The sequence below is a fragment of the Microcaecilia unicolor genome, chromosome 7, assembly GCF_901765095.1.
Source record: "Microcaecilia unicolor chromosome 7, aMicUni1.1, whole genome shotgun sequence".
NCBI classification, from domain to species: domain Eukaryota; kingdom Metazoa; phylum Chordata; class Amphibia; order Gymnophiona; family Siphonopidae; genus Microcaecilia; species Microcaecilia unicolor.
Window position 1 is genome coordinate 10,231,476 of NC_044037.1, and position 24,471 is coordinate 10,255,946.

Sequence of the window (24,471 nt, forward strand, 5' to 3'; positions counted from 1 at the left end):
CCTCTTTAGCCTTTCCTCATATGAGAGGAGTTCCATCCCCTTTACCATTTTAGTCGCTCTTCTTTGAGCATTTTTTTATTCCGCTATATCTTTTTGAGATATGGTGACCAGAACTGAATGCAATACTTAAGGTACGGACGCACCATGGAGCGATACAAGGGTATTATAGTATTTCCTAATAATTCCTAGCAGCCTGTTTGCGTTTTTGGCCGCCACCGCACAGTGATCAGAAGATTTTAGCGTATTGTCTATAATGACACCCAAATCTTTTTCTTGAGCACTGACCCCCAAGGTGGACCCTAGCTTCAGTGTGATTCGGATTATTCTTTCCAATGTGCATCACCTTGCATTTGTCCACATTAAATTTCATCTGCCATTTGGACGTTCAGTCTTTCAGTTTCCTAAGGTCTTCCTGCAATATTTCACAGTGTGCACGTGTTTTAACAGCCTTGAATAGTTTTGTGTCATCTGCAAATTTGATCACCTCACTCTTCGTTCCAATTTCCATATCATATATAAATATGTTAAATAGTATCGATCCCAGTACAGATCCCTGCAGCACAGAGAAATGCCTGTTTTCTGTCCAGTAACCAATTCCCAGAACCTTGCCTCTTATCCGAGTCTCTCATGAGGAACTTTATCAAAAGCTTTCTGAAAATCCTAGATAGACTACATCAACTGGCTCACCTTTGTCCACGTTTATTCACGCTTTCAAAGAAATGAAGCAAGTTGGTGAGGTGAGACTTCCCTCGGCTGAACCCATGCTGACTCTGTCCCATTAAACCATCTTTGTCTACGTGTTCTATAATTTTATTCTTTATAATAGTTTCCACTATTTTGCCTGGCACTGACGTCAGTCTTACCGGTCTATAATTTCCCGGATCACCCCTAGAACCCTTTTTAAAAATCGGCGTCACGACAGTTTCATGCTTGAGTTCTTTGACTACCCTTGGATGTATGCCATTTGGTCCAGGTGATTTACACAGAAACATGACTGCAGATAAAGGCCATATGATCCATCCAGTCTGCCCATCCTCTGTAACCCTAAATTCTACCTGTTCCTAAGCAATCCCACATGCTTATCCCGTGCCTTTTTAAATTCTGGAACAGACCTTGACTCCACCACCTCCACCGGGAGGCCATTCCACGCCTCCACCACCCTTTCTGTGAAATACTTCCTTAGGTTACTCCTAAGCCTATTCCCTCTTAACTTTGTCATATGCCCTCTCATTCCAGAACTCTCCTTTATTTGAAAAAGGCTCTCTTCCTGTACATAAATGCCATTGAGATATTTAAACGTCTCTATCATGTCTCCTCTCTCCCTCCTCTCTTCCAGCATATACGTGTTGAGGTTCATAAGCCTGTCCTTATAATTTTTGCAGTCAAGACCGCTTGCTAATTTCGTAGCTGCCCTCTGGACCGACTGCATCCTGTTTATATTTTTCTGTAGGTGCGGTCTCCACAACTGCACGCAGTACTCCAAATGGGGCCTCACTAGAGACTTATACACTGGTATTATCACCTCCGTTCGCTGGACAAATCTCTCTTGTCGTCCCCCTTCTCCTCCACTGCTAACTCCAGACTTCGTTCCTTTTTCCTCGCGGCACCTTATGCCTGGAATGGACTTCCTGAGCCTGTACGCCTAGCTCCATCTCTGCCTGTTTTCAAATCTATAAATCTATGCTGAAAACCCACCTTTTTACCACTGCTTTTGGCTCCTAACCACTACTCAATTCCCCTCTCCTTGTTCCTTCTCACCCAGTACTTTCCTCGCCCTTAATTGTCTTGTCTGTCTGTATTTTTAGATTGTAAGCTCTATCGAGCAGGGACAGTCTCTCTGTGTCAGGTGTTCAGCGCTGCGTGCGTCTGGTAGCTCTATACAAATGTTAATAATAATCTTCTTACGTAAAGACAGAAGTAAAGAATTCATTCAGTTTCTCCACTATTGCCTTGTCCTCCCTGAGTCCCTTTTGGCATCTTTGTGATCTAACAGTCCCACAGATTCCCTCGCAGGCTTTGTGCTTCTGATGTACCTGAAAAAGTTGTTACTGTGAGTTTTAGCCTCTAAAGCAAGTTTCTCTTCATATTTTGTTTTAGCCTTCTGTATTAATGCTTTGCATCTGATTTGCCAGTGCTTTTGTTGCTTCTTATTTTCTTCGTTTGGATCCTTTGAAGGACAACCTTTTGGTTGTAATGGCCTCTTTTACTTGAGCGTTTGACCATGCTGGCTGATGTTTTCTCTTCTTTCCAGCTTTTTCAAATACGTGGAATGCATCTGATCTAGGCTTCTAAGATGGTATTTTTGATTAACGTCCACTCCTGATTGAGCGTCCTAACCTTTGCAGCCGATCCTTTTTGTTTCTTTTTAACCATTTTCCTCATTTTATTATAGTCACTCTTTTGAAAATGAAATGTAGCTACAGTAGATTTCCTTTGTGGGTTCCCAGATAGTATCTCAAATTTGATCATGTTATGATCACCGTTTCTCAGGGGACCCAAAACTGCCACCTCTCGGACTATGCCCTGCACGCCACCAAGGACCAGATCTAAAATGTACCCCCCCCCCCCCCCCTCATTGATTCCTGGACCAGCTGCTCCAAGAAGTAGTCATTTATTACATCTAGAAATTTTTACCTCCCTGACACTCCCTGATGTAACATTTATCCGGTCAATATCGGGGTAATTGAAATTGCCATTATTACAGCATTGCCCAATTTGCCAGCTTTCCTAATCTCTGTAAACATTTCTTCATCTGTTTGTTCTGTCCCGGCGGACAGTAGTACAGCCCTACAAGAGTACTCCTTCCCTTCAGGCATGGAATTTCTAGTGGTGGAGATTTGGGAATTCCTTCAAGATGGTTTTGGTAGCAGTTTGGCCTTGGCTTCCTTGAAGGTGCAGGTGGCAACGTTGGCTTGTTTCTGGGGCACAGTACAGGGTAGGTTTTTGGCGTCACTGCTGGATTTGGTGCATTTTCTTTGAGGGATCAAGCTCATTCACCCATGGCCCCTAGTTCCTCAATGGAATCTGACTCTCATGTTGCCAGCCTTGGTATCTCCTTTTGAGCCTTTGGTGGATTGCATGTGCAAGGATTTAACTTGAAGGCAGTTTTTCTGGTCACAGTATCTTTGGCTCATAGCATTTCAGAATTGCAGGCCTTGTCGGGAGCTATTCTTGGCGTTTTGCAGGGAAAAGGCGACTTTATGGCCAGTTCCTTCCTTTTTACCCAAGGTAATGTTGGCCTTTTCAAGTGACTTGGTCCATCTCTCTACCAGTGATAGGGGAGACTAGTGGCAATAGAGCAACATCAGTTGGCATGGCTGGATGTGTAATGAGTAATGTTGGAGTATTTGGATTAACTTATCGGACTTTAGCACTAAGGGACAGCACTTTTATTTCAATACATGTGCAAAGGAGCAAGTACTGCTGCTGCACACTGCTTTCATAACCCTTGTGACCCCTGATGCAGGCACTGTGCGCCAAAACACGGCCCATGTCGGGTCATTTTGTGAAGATTGTACCCTGAGTTGTGAGATTAAAGGAACTCAGTCCCTATTTTGAAGGCTCTTGGTGCTTTCTTTTCCAGTTTGGCGTATTTGAGGAGAACAGAAGTTTTGGCAGTCAGATTGCTTGTTTGTGCTTCTAGGTGATCCCAACAAGTGAGTCATGGATAAGGCATCCATAGCTAGATTGCCTAAGGAGACAAATTGTGCTGGCATATCTGTGATCAATGCTATCCAATCTTCAAAACTCACTCCATGAGGAGGATTGCAGCCTCATGGGCCAAGAGCAGTTTGATTCCGTGCAGGATGTCTGTAAGGCAGCGATGTGGTCTTCCTTGCACTCTGTTGTGAGGCATTATAGAATTGATGTACACAGGATGTGGCTGGGATTGTTAGCTTCCGGTCTCCGGGGGCCCCACCCTTTAGGTATACAGCTTTGGTGCTTCCCAAATGCCTTGACCGATCTGGAAGGCTACTAAAAAAGGAGAAATTGGACCTTACCTGCTAATTTTCTTTCCTTGAGGCACGCCAGGTTGGTCAAGAACCTACCTTTTGTAGTAGAATGAAGGGAGACACGGAAGTGCAAATGGCTGGTCGGGAACAATTGTAGAAGCATCATTAGTGCCATTGTTTTGGAAAATGTACAAATATTTATAGATAAGTTTGATTCATTTAGGTTTTTGTTTCTCTTTGTTGCTGTGGTGGTTCAAAACAAACAGAGAAAGAAAAAGGGCACAAAGCAAGGGAATAGATAAGGTTTTGTCTTGCTGCACCTCATGCCTGGAATAGACTTCCAGAGCCTGCGCGTCTAGCCCCGTCTTTGGCCGTTTTCAAGTCCAAACTTAAAGCCCACCTCTTTACCACTGCTTTTGACTCCTAACCACTTCTCACCTACCCTGTCCTTAACCTCACCTATTATTCCCTTACCCTTAATTGTTCTGTCTGGTTACCTGTCTTATCTAGATTGTAAGCTCTTTGAGCAGGGACTGTCTCCTTTTGTGTATGGTGTACAGCGCTGCGTATGCCTTGTAGCGCTATAGAAATGTTAAATAGTAGTAGTAGTAGGTTAGTCCCACTTCATCTGCTTTTGCTATTGAGGTGGTGGATGGCTGGGAACTGCACAGTGTTCTCATGTAATTCTCAGCGGCAGATGTGATCAGTCTCCATTTGCTGGCAGATATGCATAACCCAAGCATCCTGACTGGTTTAGAGGGCCTAAAGGATAGAAAGTTATAGTAGAAGTCCAAAAATCCAGACTGCTCGGGGATTGAGTCAGTCCATATTTTCTGGATTCTCAGGCATCCCACACGGTACAGCTTCTCTTTCTCCCTTTCTGGCCCTTCACTCACTCCTCAAAGCCCCTCCCTGTTCCTTCCCACATGGTCTATCCTGTTCCCCCACTCCCAGCCCTGTTCTCTTTCTCACCTGTTCCAAAGAATTTTGGTGCTGGAGCACCAGTGGCAACCTTACAGGCTGCATCTGTCATGCACCATGCGTTTCCCCTCTGACCCGTCCCACCCCTTCTGATGCAACTTCCTGTTGTCGGAAGGGAGGGGCGGATCAGAGGGGAAAGGCCCGGTGCATGTTGATGGCAGTCAAGTGGGTAAGGCTGTTGCTGCAGCACTGAAGACTTCAGAACGGGGGGAGGGGGGAGAAAAGGAAGGGGGAGGCATAGCCATGGCGGGGAGGGGGGCCTGGGAGAGTGAGTGAAGGGCCGGGAACAGAGGGTGAGAAGCTGTGCGGGGGGGAGGGGGGGGGGGGAGTCCGGATTCTTGGGCGGTCCAGAATTCTAAACTTCTGCTGTAGCAAGTAAGGTCTGATTTCTCTTTTTGTTCTTTCGTCACATAGTCTCTTATCTTTGGTGTACCCATCATTCTCCCTTTAACTGTCAACAAATTAACCATAATTTATATAAAACAACACATCTGTCATCTTTCTGTTTTTCAGGGACAAACATCAAGACATACAAAATTATGCAGCACCTTAGTCTGGTTTTAAATTTTGTTTTACAGATATTAAATTCTGACCTTCCTTCAGACTTAAATATAACAGGAACCTCATCCAGTATACCAACTGTGAGTATTATGCCTTTTACGTTGGAATAATGTAATTGTTTTATTTTGCTGTGGTTTATTTATATTCTACTTTTTTAGGAAGGTAGATTACAAAAATAACATACTAAGTTCAATAAAAACACATAAAACACAAAACAGCCTAGTTTTTCTGTTTACTGTTGACTTTCCTCAACTTCTCACTAGTACAGTTCCTACTTTTTTTGATCAAGCAAGATGGGTGAAATTCCAGAGTTACACACAAAACCACAGACATTCTGATGCCCTCCACACTCCTACTCATTTGTACATGCCTCTTCCCCACACCCACACTCGCCACACTACTTTCCAAGGGGTACAAAATTATGAAAAATCTTTGTCTCTACCTTTTCTTAATTGGCGGCAAAGACAAGGAATTCACACCCTCCCACCCCCACACACACTCCCACCACCCCCACACAAACTCCTCACACTGCACATACACCACCACTTTCCAAGGGGTACAAAACTATGAAACATTTGTCGCTTCCTTTTCTTACTTGGCGGCATAGACATGGAATTCACACCCCCACACACATGTACCCCCACTTCCACACACGCACCACCACCACTTTCCAAGTCCAAGAGGTACAAAATTATGAAAAATTTGTCTCATACTTGGCGGGAAAGACATGGAATTCAATACCCATACAAACTGTTAGGTAAGCAGTCTCATTACACATGATCAAACATGATCGACATCATCAAAGACCATTGAACTACTTTTAACATCTCTTTGTACTAGTCCTACACCATCCAGTGGTATTCACTCTCGGTACTAAAGGTTGCCAGGTTCTCAGGATATCCCAAATGAATATGCATGACAGTGGAAAGAGTAGGCATCCAAATTTCTTTCTTGTGTATCGGGGGTATCCTGAAAGCCTGACCTATTGGCCTTCCAGAGCTGGGAGTGAGTATCCACTCTAGATGAACGAACACAACTCTGTAAAGAAGTTTTTCCTTCAGAAAACGAATCTTCCCTTTCTTTCCTTTGCAAGGCAAGCGCACCAGACCCAACATCACGCTTAGTCTAGGTCCGACCACAGAGATGAGAAGTGGCACAAGCGGTTGGGCTCCAGCTTCTCGGTGATTGGACCAGTGTGGTGTCTGCAACATTTGCTTTGCCTATAGCCCAATTACCTAAGAACTTTAGTTCCTCTTGCTTCACTTGATTGGCCTAGTATGGTGCTTTCACCACCCACTAGTCAGCAGCTGGAGATGTCGCTTCACAGTGATACTTACCTGCGGCACAGAGTCCATCAGGATGCCTTTGACTTGAATAGATTTAGTACTCCGCTGCCAAAGCGTACACTAACCAGTTTACTAGCGGCATGAATTCTGTCCTGGTACAGTCAAAATGGTATTTCCTGCCTCATCAGATCAGATACACTGTTGGTAGCTCTCTGGAAATCTACATCTCCAGAAAACATCTGCCATACTGTTTCTTCATATTACTGTGTGCACCGGTTTTCAATCAGACATTGCCTTTAGTTGAACAGCACATATGAGCTACACAGCACATGCATATGTATGTAAGCAGGTTGTTCCTACATAGTGGGACAATTCTTCTGAGACCTGGAACAACTCTGAGCTTGGGAGTAATCCTCCTGCACTTGATTCATTCAAAGTTCAAATCTGACTTACCCTTAAATCATAAATTTGCTCAACAACATAGGAATAACTGGAGCAGTAGCAGCCTGGTTCAGTGGTTTTCTAAGAACTAGATCCTACCTTGTCAAGATGTGCAATTAATTTTGAGCCTCCAGGATACCTGTATGTGGGGTTCCTCAGAGTTTCCACATATCACCAATATTATTCAATGTCCTGATGGCTCCATTTGGCAGGAAACTGGAAAAACTGGGTTTAAACCCCTTCATATACACCTTTTAACAACAGCATCACAGAGATACTGGCTAACGCCAAAAAAGGACTCAACCTCATGGAAAATTGGGCCACAACTGTCAAACTTAAACTGAACCAAGACAAAACCAAACTCCTGGTTTTATCTAGCCAGCACAATCCCATTACTTACCAAAACCCCATAATAGATCAACAATCTTACACAACCAAAACACTAATAAAAATACTAGGAATCATTCTTGACAGACTTCTGACCCTTGAAGACCAAGTTGCTGCAGTCACATCAAAAGGCTTCAAAACACTATGGAAACTGAGACGAATCAGAGACTATTTCCCCAGACAGTCATTCCGTCTTACAGTACAGCCGCTGATTTTGTCCCAACTAGTCTACTGTAATGCAGCATATGTAGGCTGCAAAGAAAACCTACTACGATCATTGTAGATCGTCCAAAACACAGCAGCAAGATAGATATTCAAAAAGTCAAAATATGATAGAGCAACCCCACTACTCCTAATGCTAAATTGGCCAGACTGTTTTTCAAAACCAGCACAATCATCTTCAAAATACTGTTTGGCATGTCACTGGACTATATGCTAGACATGATCAAACTATCTCCAAGAAATGCAAACCCAGAAACTAGAGGTTACCTACTACTTCACCTGCCCAACTGCAAAAACATATTATACAAGTCCACCTATAGGCGGGATTTAGCTACCTGGGCTCAAAATGGCGGAACTCAATTCCCATATTTATAAGAAGCATCATGAACTACCTCCAGTTCGGAAAAAGACCTAAAGACCTACCTCTTCAGGAAATTCTATGAGTAAAATATGCACTAATCATTCTGGAACATAGTAACATAGTAGATGACGGCAGAAAAAGACCTGCATGGTCCATCCAGTCTGCCCAAGATAAACTCATATGTGTATACCTTACCTTGAATTGAATTTGTACCTGTCCTTTTCAGGGCACAGACCATATAAGTCTGCCCAGCAGTATTTCCCGCCTCCCAACCACCAGTCCCGCCTCCCATCACCGGCTCTGGTACAGATCGTATAAGTCTGCCCTCCCCTATCCTAGCCTCCCAATCACCAACCCCTCTTCCCCCACCTGCTCCGCCACCCAATTTCAGCTAAGCTTCTGAGGATCCATTCCTTCTGCACATGATTCCTTTATGCATATCCCACGCATGTTTGAATTCTGTTACCGTTTTCATCTCCACCACCTCCCGCGGGAGGGCATTCCAAGCATCCACCACCCTCTCCGTGAAAAAATACTTCCTGACATCTTTCCTGAGGCTGCCCCCCTTCAACCTCATTTCATGTCCTCTCGTTCTACCGCCTTCCCATCTCCGGAAAAGATTTGTTTGCGGATTAATACCTTTCAAATATTTGAAGGTCTGTATCATATCACCCCTGTTCCTCCTTTCCTCCAGGGTATACATGTTCAGGTCAGCAAGTCTCTCTTCATACGACTTGGAACGCAAATCCCATACCATCCTCGTAGCTTTTCTTTGCACCGCTTCCATTTTTTTAAATGGAACAACAATACACAACACAACCTCTAACTATAACGCATCTTTTTATTTAAGAAATGGATTAAGACATATCTTCTCAAGAAACCCAATGACTCCATACGCATTAATGGTTATCTTGCCAACCACTGTGAAATGCAGCATCAAACAACCTTGTAAACGTAATTGAATCAATGTCATCTCTAACAACTATTAAATGTAAGCCACATTGATCCAAAACTTGTTTTGGGATAATTGTTGGGTACAAGTACGAATAAATAAAAATAAAAAAAATAAATACATATCTAAGCAGTTGTCACTGGAGAAAATAAAGCAAGCATTCTTCATAGAATTAAGTACATAATCTCATTCATCTCCCTAAGAATGGATGCTGAGCTTTAAAGAAACTCAAAAGACTGAGGTGACTAACATATGCATGGTCCGAACTTTAGTTCTGAGCTCTGAGAGCTGTTCCATTTTGGTGTCATCATGATTGATCTTGTTGTCTCGAAATAATTTATTTATTTTTGTTACATTTGTACCCCGCGCTTTCCCACTCATGGCAGGCTCAATGCGGCTTACATGGGGCAATGGAGGGTTAAGTGACTTGCCCAGAGTCACAAGGAGCTGCCTGTGCCTGAAGTGGGAATCAAACTCAGTTCCTCAGGAAGTCCACCACCCTAACCACTAGGCCACTCCTCCACTGTTGCTACTATTGGAGATTCTAAATGGAATGTTGCTATTCCACTAGCAACATTCCATGTAGAAGTCGGCCCTTGCAGATCACCAATGTGGCCGCGCAGGCTTCTGCTTCTGTGAGTCTGACGTCAGGACGTCAGACTCACAGAAACAGAAGCCTGCGCAGCCTTCTACATGGAATGTTGCTAGTGGAATAGCAACATTCCATGTAGAATCTCCAATAGTATCTATTTTATTTTAGTTACATTTGTACCCTGCGCTTTCCCACTCATGGCAGGCTCAATGCGGCTTACATGGGGCAATGGAGGGTTACGTGACTTGCCCAGAGTCACAAGGAGCTGCCTGTGCCAGGAATCGAACTCAGTTCCTCAGTTCCCTAGGACCAAAGTCCACCACCCTAACCACTAGGCCACTCCTCCACTCATTGACTTTGCTCTAAGGTCTGGGAGCCAGTGGCAGCCCTCATTGAATCAGTATGTGGCTCCCTGACTTTCCTTTTCCACAAACTTGCTTCCAGCACTGCCTCTAGAACATCTATTCTGTTTTTTTTCCCTTTTGGCACTGTATGATTCCCTATTTTTACAAGACCAAGAGCAGTGAAGGAGTTTGGGGACCATACAGCTCAAATTAGCTGAGGCTCACAGTGCCAGAAAGGAACAGAAAAGCTATTCTGAAGATGATGCTGGCAGCAAGTCTCCAAGGAAGGTGTGGGAAGATTAGGACTGGATGTAGAGGCAGCTTGGTCACGTAAGATGAGATGGAGGCTGATACGGTGAATCCATGGATGGAGTTGGATGAGAATTTACTGAGGGTAGAGTGAGTCAAAGGTAGACCGAACTGCATGTAAGGAAGCAGACTTCATTTAATTTCATGAGTTTGTCTGAGTATAACTTGAACACCTGGACCATATCTGCATCAGCAGCTTGCCCATTAATGTGTTCTACTACTACTACTATTTAACATTTCTAGAGCACTACAAAGTGTACACAGCGCTGTACAAACACAGAAGAAAGACAGTCCCTGCTCAAAGAGCTTACAATCTAATAGACAAAAAGTAAAGCATTTAAATTAAATGTTCTGTTGTTGTTTGCTATTAACCCCTTCCCCCCCCCCCCCCCCCCCAAAAAAAAAAAAAAAACCTGCTGCTTTAGAAATGAGTTTATTGGGTTACCAGGTTTTCTCCTTTCTGTTTGCAGGTAAACACAGAAAGCAGTAAGGAACTACAGCCAAGTGACTCTGAAGGAGCTCAAAACAAAGGTGAGAATTTGGACACCCTCTTTTTTTTTTTATTTTGCGTGTTATAGTATATCTAGCTAGGATGTGAGGCACAACATTCAAAGCACACTTGGACAGACAGTTCTTGTAACATGTTTCCTAGGTAGGAAGTTAAGTAGGTGCCCGTTTTGGTTCTACATTATAAAGGTGATGTAGGTACTGCTATGTTTTTATAAAATAGCATGGCAAAACTTGCAGCAATCCTGTTTTAAAATGCACTCACTTTGCAACTCTGCTTCTCATCTGCCCAGACTCTTTTCTCAAACGTGCTCTATGCTCAAGTCCTGTAAATGTAGGCTCAACATGCTCCTGAAGGAACTTTATGAAAGCCGTTTTCCAAGCGTATAACAGGGTTTACTAGTTGCAAGACACTGGTCCCTAAAATAAAGGGGATGGGATTTGATATGCTGCCTTTCTGAGATTACAATCAGAGGTTTACATATTGTATACAGGTAACTTATTTTGCACCTGGGGCTTTGGAGGATTAAGTGACCTGCTCAGAGTCACAAGGAGCTGTAGTGGGAATCAACTACTACTAAGAATCATTTATATAGTGCTACTAGATGTATTCAGCGTTGTACACATTATATTCGAGTACTTTCTCTGTCCCTAGGGGGCTCACAATCAGTTGTTTTTTTTTGTACCTGGGGCAGTGGAGGGTTAAGTGACTTGTGCAAGGTCACAAGGAACTGCAGTGGGAATTGAACCCAGGTTGCCAGGATCAAAGCCCGCTTCACTAACCATTAGGCTCCTCCTGGTTCTCGGGCTACTGCAGTCTAAATTATGGGATCCTGCAGAAGGTGACATTGAAACTTAAGAATTGCTCCTATTGTATTGTGGTTTCATATTTTAGTGCAGTGCAGCAGGTTTTTCATTTTACCTTAACCATGAAAGCTGTCTTCAGATTTTAAAATGCATTTTCTAGGACTGGCCTGGTGGCCAAGCTGCACCTACTTTGTTCAAGTCTCATGTAATGATTCTTACAGCAAAGGTTGAACCCACTGTGGAGAAGTATTTTACTCCTAGGGGCATTCTGTGCAGTGTAGAATTTGCACAGAATTCTGCACTTGCTTTACAGGGAACAGGAGGCAGAAGACAGTGGCTCCCCAATCCCTTCTCTTCCTCCACTCTCCATGACCCTCTTCCTCCCTTGGAACACAACTTCAGCTTGCTTGGGCCTTCTATACTTGCTTACCCTGTCCCTCCTGCTTCTCAGGTGGCAAGAGAAGGAAACAAGTGGCCATACATTGGGCCACACCATCATCTTTGCCAGCCAGGACCCCACTGCTTACTTGAACTGCAAAGGACTCTGTGTACAGTTTTATGGTTCAAATGAGCAGTTGGCGCTCTGCTCTGTGGAAAGTGGGTCCCAGAGCCGGCTGGGGGGAGGGTAAGAAAACTTAGAAGTGATCATCTGGGGGTTGTAGTTGTATTTCAAGGAGGGATGGAGTGATTTTGAGGCTGCGGGGGGGCCAGGACAGCAAAGCAAGCTGAGGATTTGTACCTGGAGTGGGTTGGGGGGGGGGGCAGAGAAGCCTTAACAGAGCGAAGGTTTATGGATGGGTAGATAACTAAAGAGGGAGGGGGCAGAAGAGAAATAAAAGCTAGGAGGTGTCCATCCTAGGATAAAAAAAAAGCAGAAAAGTGGTTGAAGCTTGCAGGGAAGGGACTGAAGCTAAGTTTGAGCAAGGTGAACCCCGATGAGTCGTATTGCTGGGTAAAGAATGTGGGGGAATGGTCAGGCCTTTATGATGGAAAGAAGTTTTGCATACACAAAAAATTACAAATAAGTATGCAGAACAGTAAAATAATTGTGCACAATTTAAACTTTTTTTGCACAAAATTCTCCCTGGAGTAGATTGTATTTTTTCCCTTTAGTATACGCATGCTTTGTGTTTATAGATGAGTGGTGTAGCTTTTCCCAGAAGGCACATGTAGCCCTCTCTGGGAGGAACTGTATAGAATTCCAGGCAGTTGCCCAACCCTGGACCTAGAGCAGTTGATTGGGGTAGTTGTCAGTCCGGCTCCTGAATATATCACACTCAACACTGAAGAGTTAAACTGTACCTTGTGAAATGTGGGATTCCTTCTTAGGTGACAATTTATTCAGTTGGATTGGATAAGAAAGCTGCTAGTGTCAGGTGTTAATAAGGTAACATCCTTTTCCCCTTTGCCTCCCTTTGATGTATCATAGACTTGTAATTGTGTTCACAGATAAACAATTGATGCAGTACAGATGTCACCCCCTGCTTTCACTCTTTGAAGAGCTTCCTCTGAATGAGTATGGTAGAGAGAATGAAGAGACAGAAGCCCTTCTGGCTGCATTGGAGGGAAAAGCTTCCGCTGCTGTTACTGTGGACAACACTGAAACATCACCACTCTTGACACCAACTAATGCAAGTGAGCACGTGGTCCAGCAGGAGCCTTGTGAGCTGCCTTTGCTGACGGAAGACTTGACTGGGGAATATAAGTTGCTTCCACTCTTCGTTCTCAGTCCTGTGAATAACTTGATTGACGAGGCCACAGGAGTAGAAAATGTTTGAAATGTTATGAAATCCTCAAGAGCTTCTGGCCCTCTTGTGACACAATGAAACACTTTTTGTGATGGAAGTGACGGCATTATTCCATACTCTAGTACGTTGGCATCCTTAGCACCCGCTTCAATTTCTCCCCCTTCTCTGTATTCGACTGTAGCGGCATACATCTGTTCTGCTTTCATACAGGTACTGCATTTGGAGAAAAGTACAGGATATGAATTGTCCTGTCTAACCAAACACTGCTGCTGAGATGAGAGGAAAGTGGAAAATATTTAATTTGGCATTAGGATTGCTTATTTTAAATAGTAAATCCATTTTTATTTCAACACTTGGGATTGCAATTCGTGATATGCTTTGACTGCGTTGAATTTATGGGTCAGCCTTGTGCTTTCATGGCAGTGCAGTACACGAGGACCTGGATTTGATTCTTGCGTCTTTTAGCTGAGGCTGGTGATCTTAGAAGGAGGAGTTACAGAGGCATCATGCAGAAGTGAACACCTGCAGGATTCCAGAGGTTGCTGTAGTATGGAACCCTTGCTTGAGGGCTAAAATGAGTTGGGAGGGGGTGACTTTATATATTGCAGAATCCCCTTTCGGGTTCAACGCAGTTCACAACATATCTAAAAAGTAATAACATATATATCACAGTAACAAATCATACTACTTCCTCATACAGGTAAAATTATATTAATACAGCAAATCATGGTATCCTACCATTCCCAAGTCAACATCTGTATGAAAAAGGAAAGTTTTTAATTTTGAGGCTATTAAATATATTAAATTGAATACACCTAGCACATGGAGGTTGAAAATGAAGCAACCCAGATGAGTAGCCAAAGAAATTTGCAGCAAACCACATAGTAATTCAGAAGTCAAACCAAACCATACAGCACTTGCAATAATAAACAAAATAATTTAAACAGAATTTGTTGGCCTATTGGAAGCCAATGAAACCTTATCAAATATTTTAAGTCTGTAAATTAACCTTACCATGGTATGCTGAATAATCTGTAACTTATTCATCTGTTTCAAACAATACATTGTAATAATCTTTATGAGATATTATCAACATCTGTACCAGCACAGCAAAAGACATTTTATCAAAATAAGATCTTAACCAGTCATAGCAGCTTCAATTTAAATGTCTTCTTCCACACATGGTTTACCTGTGATTCTAAAGATACAGCTGAGTCGAGAGTAACCCCCAGTTCATGAGACTTGTCCTTAGGTGAGAAGGAACTACCCGATGGAAGGATGACAATATCTGGGACAGCAATTCCTGGATTCCTAAATCATAAAATCTTCATTTTGTTGGTATTTAACTTCAATTTATTACTTATAGTCATAAGAGCTTAATTTCTTAATAGTGTCAGAGAGATTCTTAGCTTATCAGAAATTGCAGAAAGTTATCATTTTGCATGTGATAGAAGTTACTCATCTTTTAATTCAGTGGCACTCAGCAAAGGTATAAATAGATTGAACAGCATAGGGGAAAATAGCAATCCTGGAGGAACGCCTCATCCCAGAGACCAGTATCGAGCATACAAGTTGTTTCTCCTAATACAATATCTCCGGTTGGTTAAAACTTTGCAGAACCAACTAAAAACTGACTACTACTACTATTAAACATTTCTATAGCGCTACTAGACTTAACTTTTCCAGTAACAGACCATGGTCTACGGCATCAAAGGCCACAGAGATGTCAAATTTGAAGTAGAATAGTTTGTCCTCCCAAACATAACTGACTTTTTACAAGAGATGTGTAGAGGAGTGTGGTAGCCGTGTTAGTCCACTCTTAAGGTTATCAATAGAAATCAAACAAAATAAAACATGGAAAAGAAAATAAGATGATACCTTTTTTATTGGACATAACTTAATACATTTCTTGATTAGCTTTCGAAGGTTGCCCTTCTTCGTCAGATCGGAAATAAGCAAATGTGCTAGCTGACAGTGTATATAAGTGAAAACATTCAAGCATTACTATGACAGTCTGACAGGGTGGGAGGATGTTAGAATATCAATGATATGCTTTGATGTCCCCATGCATACCTCCGACCCACCCCCATCCTCCCACCCTGTCAGACTGTCATAGTAATGCTTGAATGTTTTCACTTATATACACTGTCATCTGCCAACATTTGCTTATTTCCGATCTGAGGAAGAAGGGCAACCTTCCAAAGCTAATCAAGAAATGTATTAAGTTATGTCCAATAAAAAAGGTATCATCTTATTTTCTTTTCCATGTTTTATTTTGTTTGATTTCTATAGATTCTACCTGGAATGTTGCTATTCCACTAGCAACATTCCATGTAGAAGTCGGCCCTTGTAGATCAGCAATGTGGCCGCGCAGGCTTCTGCTTCTGTGAGTCTGACGTCCTGCACGTACGTGCAGGACGTCAGACTCACAGAAACAGAAGCCTGCGCAGCCTTCTACATGGAATGTTGCTACTGGAATAGCAACATTCCATGTAGAATCTCCAATAGTAGCAACATTCCATGTAGAATCTCCAATAGTATCTATTTCCTTAGCGTCCCTCCGGACCGGACCAGGATTGGACTGATGGGTTGTGCTCGCCTACCAGCAGGTGGAGACTGAGAAAAAACTCTGACTCTAGAGAGCCAATAGGAGCCCTGGCCATGTGACCTTAGCCCCAGTATTTTCTCAGTCTCCCAGCAGGTAGGAAGTGAGCCCATTAGTCTCTCTCCTTTTCTCTTTAGATATTACAGATATTTGTGATAATTCTTCTGTGCCTGGAATCTTATTTAGAGGCTTGACAGGGTTTCCTTTCTCTTCTTTCTTTGACAGCCTCGGGGGTGTTAAACTCGGGTGTCTCGAGTCCACCCCCCTTCCTCCCCATCTCCCTGGCTTAGCAGGGAAGGGCCGTCCCTTTCTCTGGAAAGGTGTACCGTCTTTGGGAGAGGCAGCCACTTTTAACAGGTAGCTGCTTTAAAAGAATTAAATCAAATAAAAGGAAATTCAAAGAAGCAGCCTTTCTTTCCCCAGACTTCTAACGAGCAGGCAGCTCCAGTGTTTTATTATGATTGAGGGGTTATAAAAAAAAAAAAAAAAAACAGAAGAAAATAATTCAGTATCTGTGACTTTATACAGCGATTTTTCTCGTCAGATTTAATTTCCTCTATTTTCTTGCGTTTTGGCGGCGGCAGTTTAAACAAATGAAAAAAAAAAAAAAAAGAAAGGTGCGAACCGCGTAAGCGCGGCCACCTGTTTTTTTCCGATATGGCTTAAAAGTTCAAACAGCTGCTGTCAGTCAGCGTCGCGCAGTTCACGCAGCCGGAACGTGTAAATTTTGCTCTTCCTTCAAGGTTTCTTCGGGTCCGGTGCTGCCTCCAGTTTTTTCGGGGCCTTTTTTGCCGGCTGTTGTTTCTTCGCCGTTCCACTGGGCTCCGCTTGTTCGGAGGTGTCGGGCGCGCTGTCGACGATCGCCACAGGGCCAGTGAAGCGAACGGCGGCCATTTTGTTTCTCCCTCCATCTTATCAGTCGGGGATCTCTCTGCAGTTCGGCTCCAAGATGTGTACACTTTTGTATGTGCTGAACGGCGTATTCTAAAATGCTCTTCACATCAGCAGGCAATATTTGGTTGAAAGGGGGCTCCTTTCATATATGGATATATAACAAGCTTTTCTTCTTTTAAATTTCTATGTATCACGGGGCTGTTAACACTAGTTTTTTCTGGTGCTCAGTCATTTTTCATTGCCTGGTGGAAAATCTACATCTTATCATAATATCATAATTCATTTCAAGCATTTTCCTCAATAGCTGTAATATTATACAGTGTTTTAAGAACTTTAGAAACTTTCTCTATAGGCATAGAGTAAATTTCTGTCTTTCTCATTCCCTGGTGAATAGGACTACATTGTCTAAGAGTCAATTGATTGGTACTTTGCAATTCTGACCATAATATCTTAGTTCCTTTCAAGCATTTTACTCCATGCCTATGATGTTACAGTGGGGGGAAATAAGTATTTGATCCCTTGCTGATTTTGTAAGTTTGCCCACTGACAAAGACATGAGCAGCCCATAATTGAAGGGTAGGTTATTGGTAACAGTGAGAGATAGCACATCACAAATTAAATCCGGAAAATCACATTGTGGAAAGTATATGAATTTATTTGCATTCTGCAGAGGGAAATAAGTATTTAATCCCTCTGGCAAACAAGACCTAATACTTGGTGGCAAAACCCTTGTTGGCAAGCACAGCGGTCAGACGTCTTCTGTAGTTGATGATGAGGTTTGCACACATGTCAGGAGGAATTTTGGTCCACTCCTCTTTGCAGATCATCTCTAAATCATTAAGAGTTCTGGGCTGTCGCTTGGCAACTCGCAGCTTCAGCTCCCTCCATAAGTTTTCAATGGGATTAAGGTCTGGTGACTGGCTAGGCCACTCCATGACCCTAATGTGCTTCTTCCTGAGCCACTCCTTTGTTGCCTTGGCTGTATGTTTTGGGTCATTGTCGTGCTGGAAGACCCAGCCACGACCCATTTTTAAGGCCCTGGCGGAGGGAAGGAGGTTGTCACTCAGAATTGTACGGTACATGGCCCCATCCATTCTCCCATTGATGCGGTGAAGTAGTCCTGTGCCCTTAGCAGAGAAACACCCCCAAAACATAACATTTCCACCTCCATGCTTGACAGTGGGGACGGTGTTCTTTGGGTCATAGGCAGCATTTCTCTTCCTCCAAACACGGCGAGTTGAGTTCATGCCAAAGAGCTCAATTTTTGTCTCATCTGACCACAGCACCTTCTCCCAATCACTCTCGGCATCATCCAGGTGTTCACTGGCAAACTTCAGACGGGCCGTCACATGTGCCTTCCGGAGCAGGGGGACCTTGCGGGCACTGCAGGATTGCAATCCGTTATGTCGTAATGTGTTACCAATGGTTTTCGTGGTGACAGTGGTCCCAGCTGCCTTGAGATCATTGACAAGTTCCCCCCTTGTAGTTGTAGGCTGATTTCTAACCTTCCTCATGATCAAGGATACCCCACGAGGTGAGATTTTGCGTGGAGCCCCAGATCTTTGTCGATTGACAGTCATTTTGTACTTCTTCCATTTTCTTACTATGGCACCAACAGTTGTCTCCTTCTCGCCCAGCGTCTTACTGATGGTTTTGTAGCCCATTCCAGCCTTGTGCAGGTGTATGATCTTGTCCCTGACATCCTTAGACAGCTCCTTGCTCTTGGCCATTTTGTAGAGGTTAGAGTCTGACTGATTCACTGAGTCTGTGGACAGGTGTCTTTCATACAGGTGACCATTGCCGACAGCTGTCTGTCATGCAGGTAACGAGTTGATTTGGAGCATCTACCTGGTCTGTAGGGGCCAGATCTCTTACTGGTTGGTGGGGGATCAAATACTTATTTCCCTCTGCAGAATGCAAATAAATTCATATACTTTCCACAATGTGATTTTCCGGATTTAATTTGTGATGTGCTATCTCTCACTGTTACCAATAACCTACCCTTCAATTATGGGCTGCTCATGTCTTTGTCAGTGGGCAAACTTACAAAATCAGCAAGGGATCAAATACTTATTCCTTAGCGTCCCTCCGGACCGGACCAGGATTGGACTGATGGGTTGTGCTCGCCTACCAGCAGGTGGAGACTGAGAAAAAATCTCTGACTCTAGAGAGCCAATAGGAGCCCTGGCCATGTGACCTTAGCCTCAGTATTTTCTCAGTCTCCCAGCAGGTAGGAAGTGAGCCCATTAGTCTCTCTCCTTTTCTCTTTAGATATTACAGATATTTGTGATAATTCTTCTGTGCCTGGAATCTTATTTAGAGGCTTGACAGGGTTTCCTTTCTCTTCTTTCTTTGACAGCCTCGGGGGTGTTAAACTCGGGTGTCTCGAGTCCACCCCCCTTCCTCCCCATCTCCCTGGCTTAGCAGGGAAGGGCCGTCCCTTTCTCTGGAAAGGTGTACCGTCTTTGGGAGAGGCAGCCACTTTTAACAGGTAGCTGCTTTAAAAGAATTAAATCAAATAAAAGGAAATTCAAAGAAGCAGCCTTTCTTTCCCCAGACTTCTAACGAGCAGGCAGCTCCAGTGTTTTATTATGATTGAGGGGTTATTAAAAAAAAAAAAAAAAAAACAGAAGAAAATAATTCAGTGTCTGTGACTTTAAACAGCGATTTTTCTCGTCAGATTTAATTTCCTCCATTTTCTTGCGTTTTGGCAGCGGCAGTTTAAAGAAATGAAAAAAAAAAAAAAAAAAAAAGAAAGGTGCGTACTGCATAAGCGCGGCCACCTGTTTTTTCTGATATGGCTTAAAAGTTCAAACAGCTGCTGTCGGTCAGGCGCAGTTCACGCAGCCGGAACGTGTAAATTTTGCTCTCCCTTCAATTACAAAATCAGCAAGGGATCAAATACTTATTTCCCCCACTGTATATAGTGTTTTAAGAACTTAACAGACACTCTCAATGGCTGTAGTGTTATACAGTGTTTTCTTTTTCCGACTTTAAGAAGCCTTCTCTAGAGGCATACAGTATATTGTTCAGATGCCATGGGGATATATCAGCTCTTTCATATTCTCTGAGGGACAGTCCTGTCTACCAAGCTCCCAGTCACTCAGCTGCCTTAGCAGGCATGCTTTATTCATGTCTTCCCTTCTTTTCCAACTGCCTTGAAGCCTCTCATTTTTCATTTTAGCTTTCTTTTGGTTTTTACAGGACATATGGTCACTTAGAGAATAAAGTCATCCTTTCACTTAAAGATAGTGGACGGTCCTCAAACCATCTACTCGTGTTTGTCTCTACTCTATCAGTTCAGCATTGGCAGATTATAAACATCCTGGTTTGGTCCAGTATGCCTATACATACCATCTGCTATCTCTTCCTCTTCCTTAGAGACCTGATGTTATATCAAGCTTTCTTGAATTCAGATACAGTCTTGTCTACACTGCCTTCACCAAGTGGCTGTGGCACAACTTCACTTTTTTCGTTACAGGTAATTTCCAAGTTTGTCCTTTTTCATTTTCATTCTATGCGCCCTTCACTCCAGAGTGTTCTTTCAATTGGAAGGGGATTCACTCACTTCCTGTGTATTTATACCATAGGTACATAAGTATGGTTATGCTGGGTAAGGCCTAAAGTCCATCAAGTCCAGCATTCATATCTAATGGGCATAGGTACATAAGTTTTGCCATTCTGGGGAAGCTCAAATGTCCACCTTTCTACAGCCAGAACAGCATTAAAGAAAAGGAAAAAAAAAAAAAAAAAAAACCTCTCACGAGAGTATCGAACAGAAATCTCTGCTCCAAAAGCAAGGCTTTGCAGTAATTCTGCAAACTAACGCATACAATATTTGCCATGGCTGTTCACCACTAGGAAAACCGGGGACCCTGGGCCTAGGTTCGGTGTTTTAACCTGAAACAAGCTCAACATTCATATCTATTGGGTGTGAGTCTGGTACTACTACTACTACTTAACATTTCTAGAGCGCTACTAGGGTTACGCAGTGTTGTACAAATTAACAAAGAAGGACGTTCTCTGCTCAAAGGAGCTTACAATCTACATCTCAGTGAGGGAGGACGCATGACCGTGGTACGTGGATTAGTGGTATGTGGATTAGGGAGATCCAAGAAATTACAGGCCGGTGAATCAGACGTTCATACTGGGACAATTGTTTTCTGTCCGGAGCGTACTACCATAGCTGGTGGACTCCTATATTCAGAACTTTCTATATTCAGAACTTACCCAACTATGGAACGCCATAGAGATAGGGTTGGAGTTTGTAGCCCTATTTAACTGGTGTCCTTGGTCACCCTTCCTCTTCTCCTCAGGATCCAGAGAATGGCTAGTTTTTTGCTTATGCATTAACCGGTCATTTTCAGCAGTACTCTCTCTTCCGTTCTTTTATAGATCTAAGAGGATGTTCATTGCGCTCTTAGGGTCATTTCATTCTTACCTAGACGACTGCCTAATTGGAGAAAGTCTTATCAGCAGAGTTCTCAGGTCACGCACCGGGTGTTGCATTTCTTACAGTCTCTAGGTTGGGTGGTGATTGTAGCCAGGCCTCTCATTTGATCTCTCATCAGATATCTCTGATTTTCTCTTTGTTTAGTCAGGTTGGCGCACAGTCTTTTGTCTCCTCTGCAAACATCCCAGTTTATATTTTTCTTGGTGACCTTGGGCCTTCGGCCATTTCCTCGCTCTATTCTGCAGAATGCAATTTTACTTTCTAATGCCCAAGAAGGAATTTTCCTTCATCCTATTGCGAATCTCAGGGTCATCAATCGCACTATTTAAGTGTCATCTAGTTATCTCAAGAACCTTAGTTCTGTCATTGGGATGCTTCGTGCAGTACACTTTTTGGCAGAAGCTTGTTTGTATATATTTTTTTTCTGGGGGACCTCAGCAATTCGTTTTACCTTTGGGTGAATTTTGTTTTCCCTACTGACAAACAAGGCGGAGAGAGCTATGTTGGTCCTTGCCATGGCAATGGGTTATGTCATCCGCCAAGGAGGAGTTAAGAGTATACTCTTGAGTTTGTACTCATTTTTTCTTAGTTGTGTCACCCTGCATTTAGGTGAATGGACTCTCATTTTTTCAGCCTTACTTCCTCACTGCGACACTTCAGGGCTATCTCTTTTTGCCTTCAGGCTCACGAACATTTCTTGCTTCTTCCGTTCAGCAACAGTCTTGACGGAGACAGGGACAGATGCCAACGTCCAGCAGGGGTTTTTCAGCCTTCTTTATGCGTTTCTTCCATCATCTCACTAGGTGTTTACGCAGAACCAAGGCACCCTTCTACATCCGGACCCCCAGTCACTCAAACTTATGGCGTGGTTACTGGGTCTGCAACATCTTTGATATTTTCGCAGGAAGTACTTCAAGTTTTAATTGCTTCCAGACAGAAATCTACATTAAAGTCCTATGAATCAAAGTGGCGACGGTTCACTCTGTGGTACTCCTCTCGCCACTTCATTCCACAAACAGTATCCATTTTGCATGTTTTGGAATATCTTCTGCATCTTGCGAAATCTTGTCTGTCTTACTCATCCATTAGAGTTCATTTGGCAGCTCTATCAGTGATGCATGATACTGTTGACAACCGCACGCTTATGCAGCATCCACTGTCAAAGCGGTTTCTTAAAGGAGTCCTGCACCTGTACCTCCCGCTTCGTCCACCAGCTAGGTGAACTAGGTGAACAGACTCTTAAAGTTCTGTTTTCTAGTAGCCATAACTTTTTCTATAAAGTTTTCCTCTTCAAGCAGTGTTTCCCAGTAGCCATTGCAGCAAGTAGATCTATGTGTGGAATACTTCTACGGTTGGTAACGTCTTTTCGGTCTGCTGTAGTTTAAAGTTTTCACCTTTCCCAATCGGTTTTTTCTTATTGGTTTTGTCCTTCTAGCCAGTAGGCGTAAAAGTTTTTCATTGTTTCTAACCCGCTATATCGCGAAGGATCAAGGAAATGAGAATGTCTATTTCTCTTCTCGCTGAGAGGGCAGTTCCACAGCGTATTACAACATATTCCACAACTTCAGAAGCGGGCTCTATTCTTACTACGGCGATTTTTGGTGCTCTCGGTGCACATTGGTAAGTTGGCAACTTAGTCCTAGTTTCATTTTATTTTGCTCATTGGGACACACTACATGTTAGTTGTCGCCAGGTGGCCTATGCAGCATGAACATTTCTCTGCAGTTTTCATAGGGTCCCTCCCTTCAGATTACTGCTTTGGTACTTCCCATCAGTCCAATCCTGGTCCGGTCCGGAGGGACGCTAAGGAAGGAGAAATTAGATCTTACCTGCTAATTTGCTTTCCTTTAGTCCCTCCGGACCGGACCAGGCCCCTCCCATGTTCTCTCTACTCTTTAGCTTCTTTTATTAAGTAGGAAGTGTATTCAGTAGGAAGTGTATTCATTCCTTTACGATTCGTGGAACAATACTATATATATACAGAACTTTACGTGGTCTATACCACTTCTCTGGTGGTTGCTGGTGAGCTCAATTGCTGGAATCTATCTATAAAACCTTAAATACGCCATACCACTTCTCTGGTGAGAGTTGTGGCTGAGCTCAGTTGCTGGAATATCTATAAAACCTTAAATATGATTTATCACTTTTCTGGTGAGAGTTGCTGGTAAGCTCAGTTGATGGAATATATATAAAATCTTAAGTGGGCCATACCACTTCTCTGGTGAGAGTTGCTGGTGAGCTATAAGACAAGTGAGCCATACCACTTCTCTGGTGAGAGTTGCGGGTGAGAGCTATATTATACGTGAGCCATACCACTTCTCTGGGGAGAGTTGCGGGTGAGCTATATTACATGTGAGCCATATCGCTTCTCTGGTGAGAGTTGCTGGTGAGCTATAGTACAAGTGAGCCATACCACTGTGAGCTATAGTACAAGTGAGCCATACCACTTCTCTGGTGAGAGTTGCTGGTGAGCTCTGATACTTGGCATTGCCGAGTGCTTTGTGGCTGCTAGGATTCCATACGGCACAGAAGGTCTTTCTTTCTTTCCTGCTTTGCTATTCAAATACTGAGGCTAAGGTCACATGGCCAGGGCTCCTATTGGCTCTCTAGAGTCAGAGTTTTTTTTCAGTCTCCACCTGCTGGTAGGCGAGCACAACCCATCAGTCCAATCCTGGTCCGGTCCGGAGGGACTAAAGGAAAGCAAATTAGCAGGTAAGATCTAATTTCTCCTTTACTGTCATAGTAATGCTTGAATGTTTTCACTTATATACACTGTCAGCTAGCACATTTGCTTATTTCCGATCTGAGGAAGAAGGGCAACCTTCGAAAGCTAATCAAGAAATGTATTAAGTTATGTCCAGTAAAAAAGGTATCATCTTATTTTCTTTTCCATGTTTTATTTTGTTTGATTTCTATTGATAACTACAAGAGATGTGTAAACTAATAGCAGTGTTTCTGTGCTACTCAGTTTGGTGCTGGGTGAAAGCCAAACTGAGAGAATTGCAAACACTAAAATCTGTCCAAGCAAGCTGCAAATCATTTACTTACTAAAAACTCAATTAAAAAAA

The 24,471-nt window shown here is 43.1% G+C and overlaps 1 protein-coding gene across 1 annotated transcript in view; it reads left to right on the forward strand.

Annotated features, from left to right (window-relative positions):
- LOC115474338 (heat shock factor protein 3-like) overlaps positions 1-13,803 on the forward strand; it is a 38,066-nt gene extending 24,263 nt beyond the window's left edge. Inside the window, exons 11-13 of the mRNA XM_030209782.1 lie at positions 5,513-5,575; positions 10,860-10,920; positions 13,153-13,803. Of these exons, the coding sequence (XP_030065642.1) occupies positions 5,513-5,575; positions 10,860-10,920; positions 13,153-13,481 (453 nt within the window). The 3' untranslated portion in view covers positions 13,482-13,803. The remainder of the gene's footprint in view (positions 1-5,512; positions 5,576-10,859; positions 10,921-13,152) is intronic.
- The last annotated feature ends 10,668 nt before the right edge of the window (positions 13,804-24,471 follow it).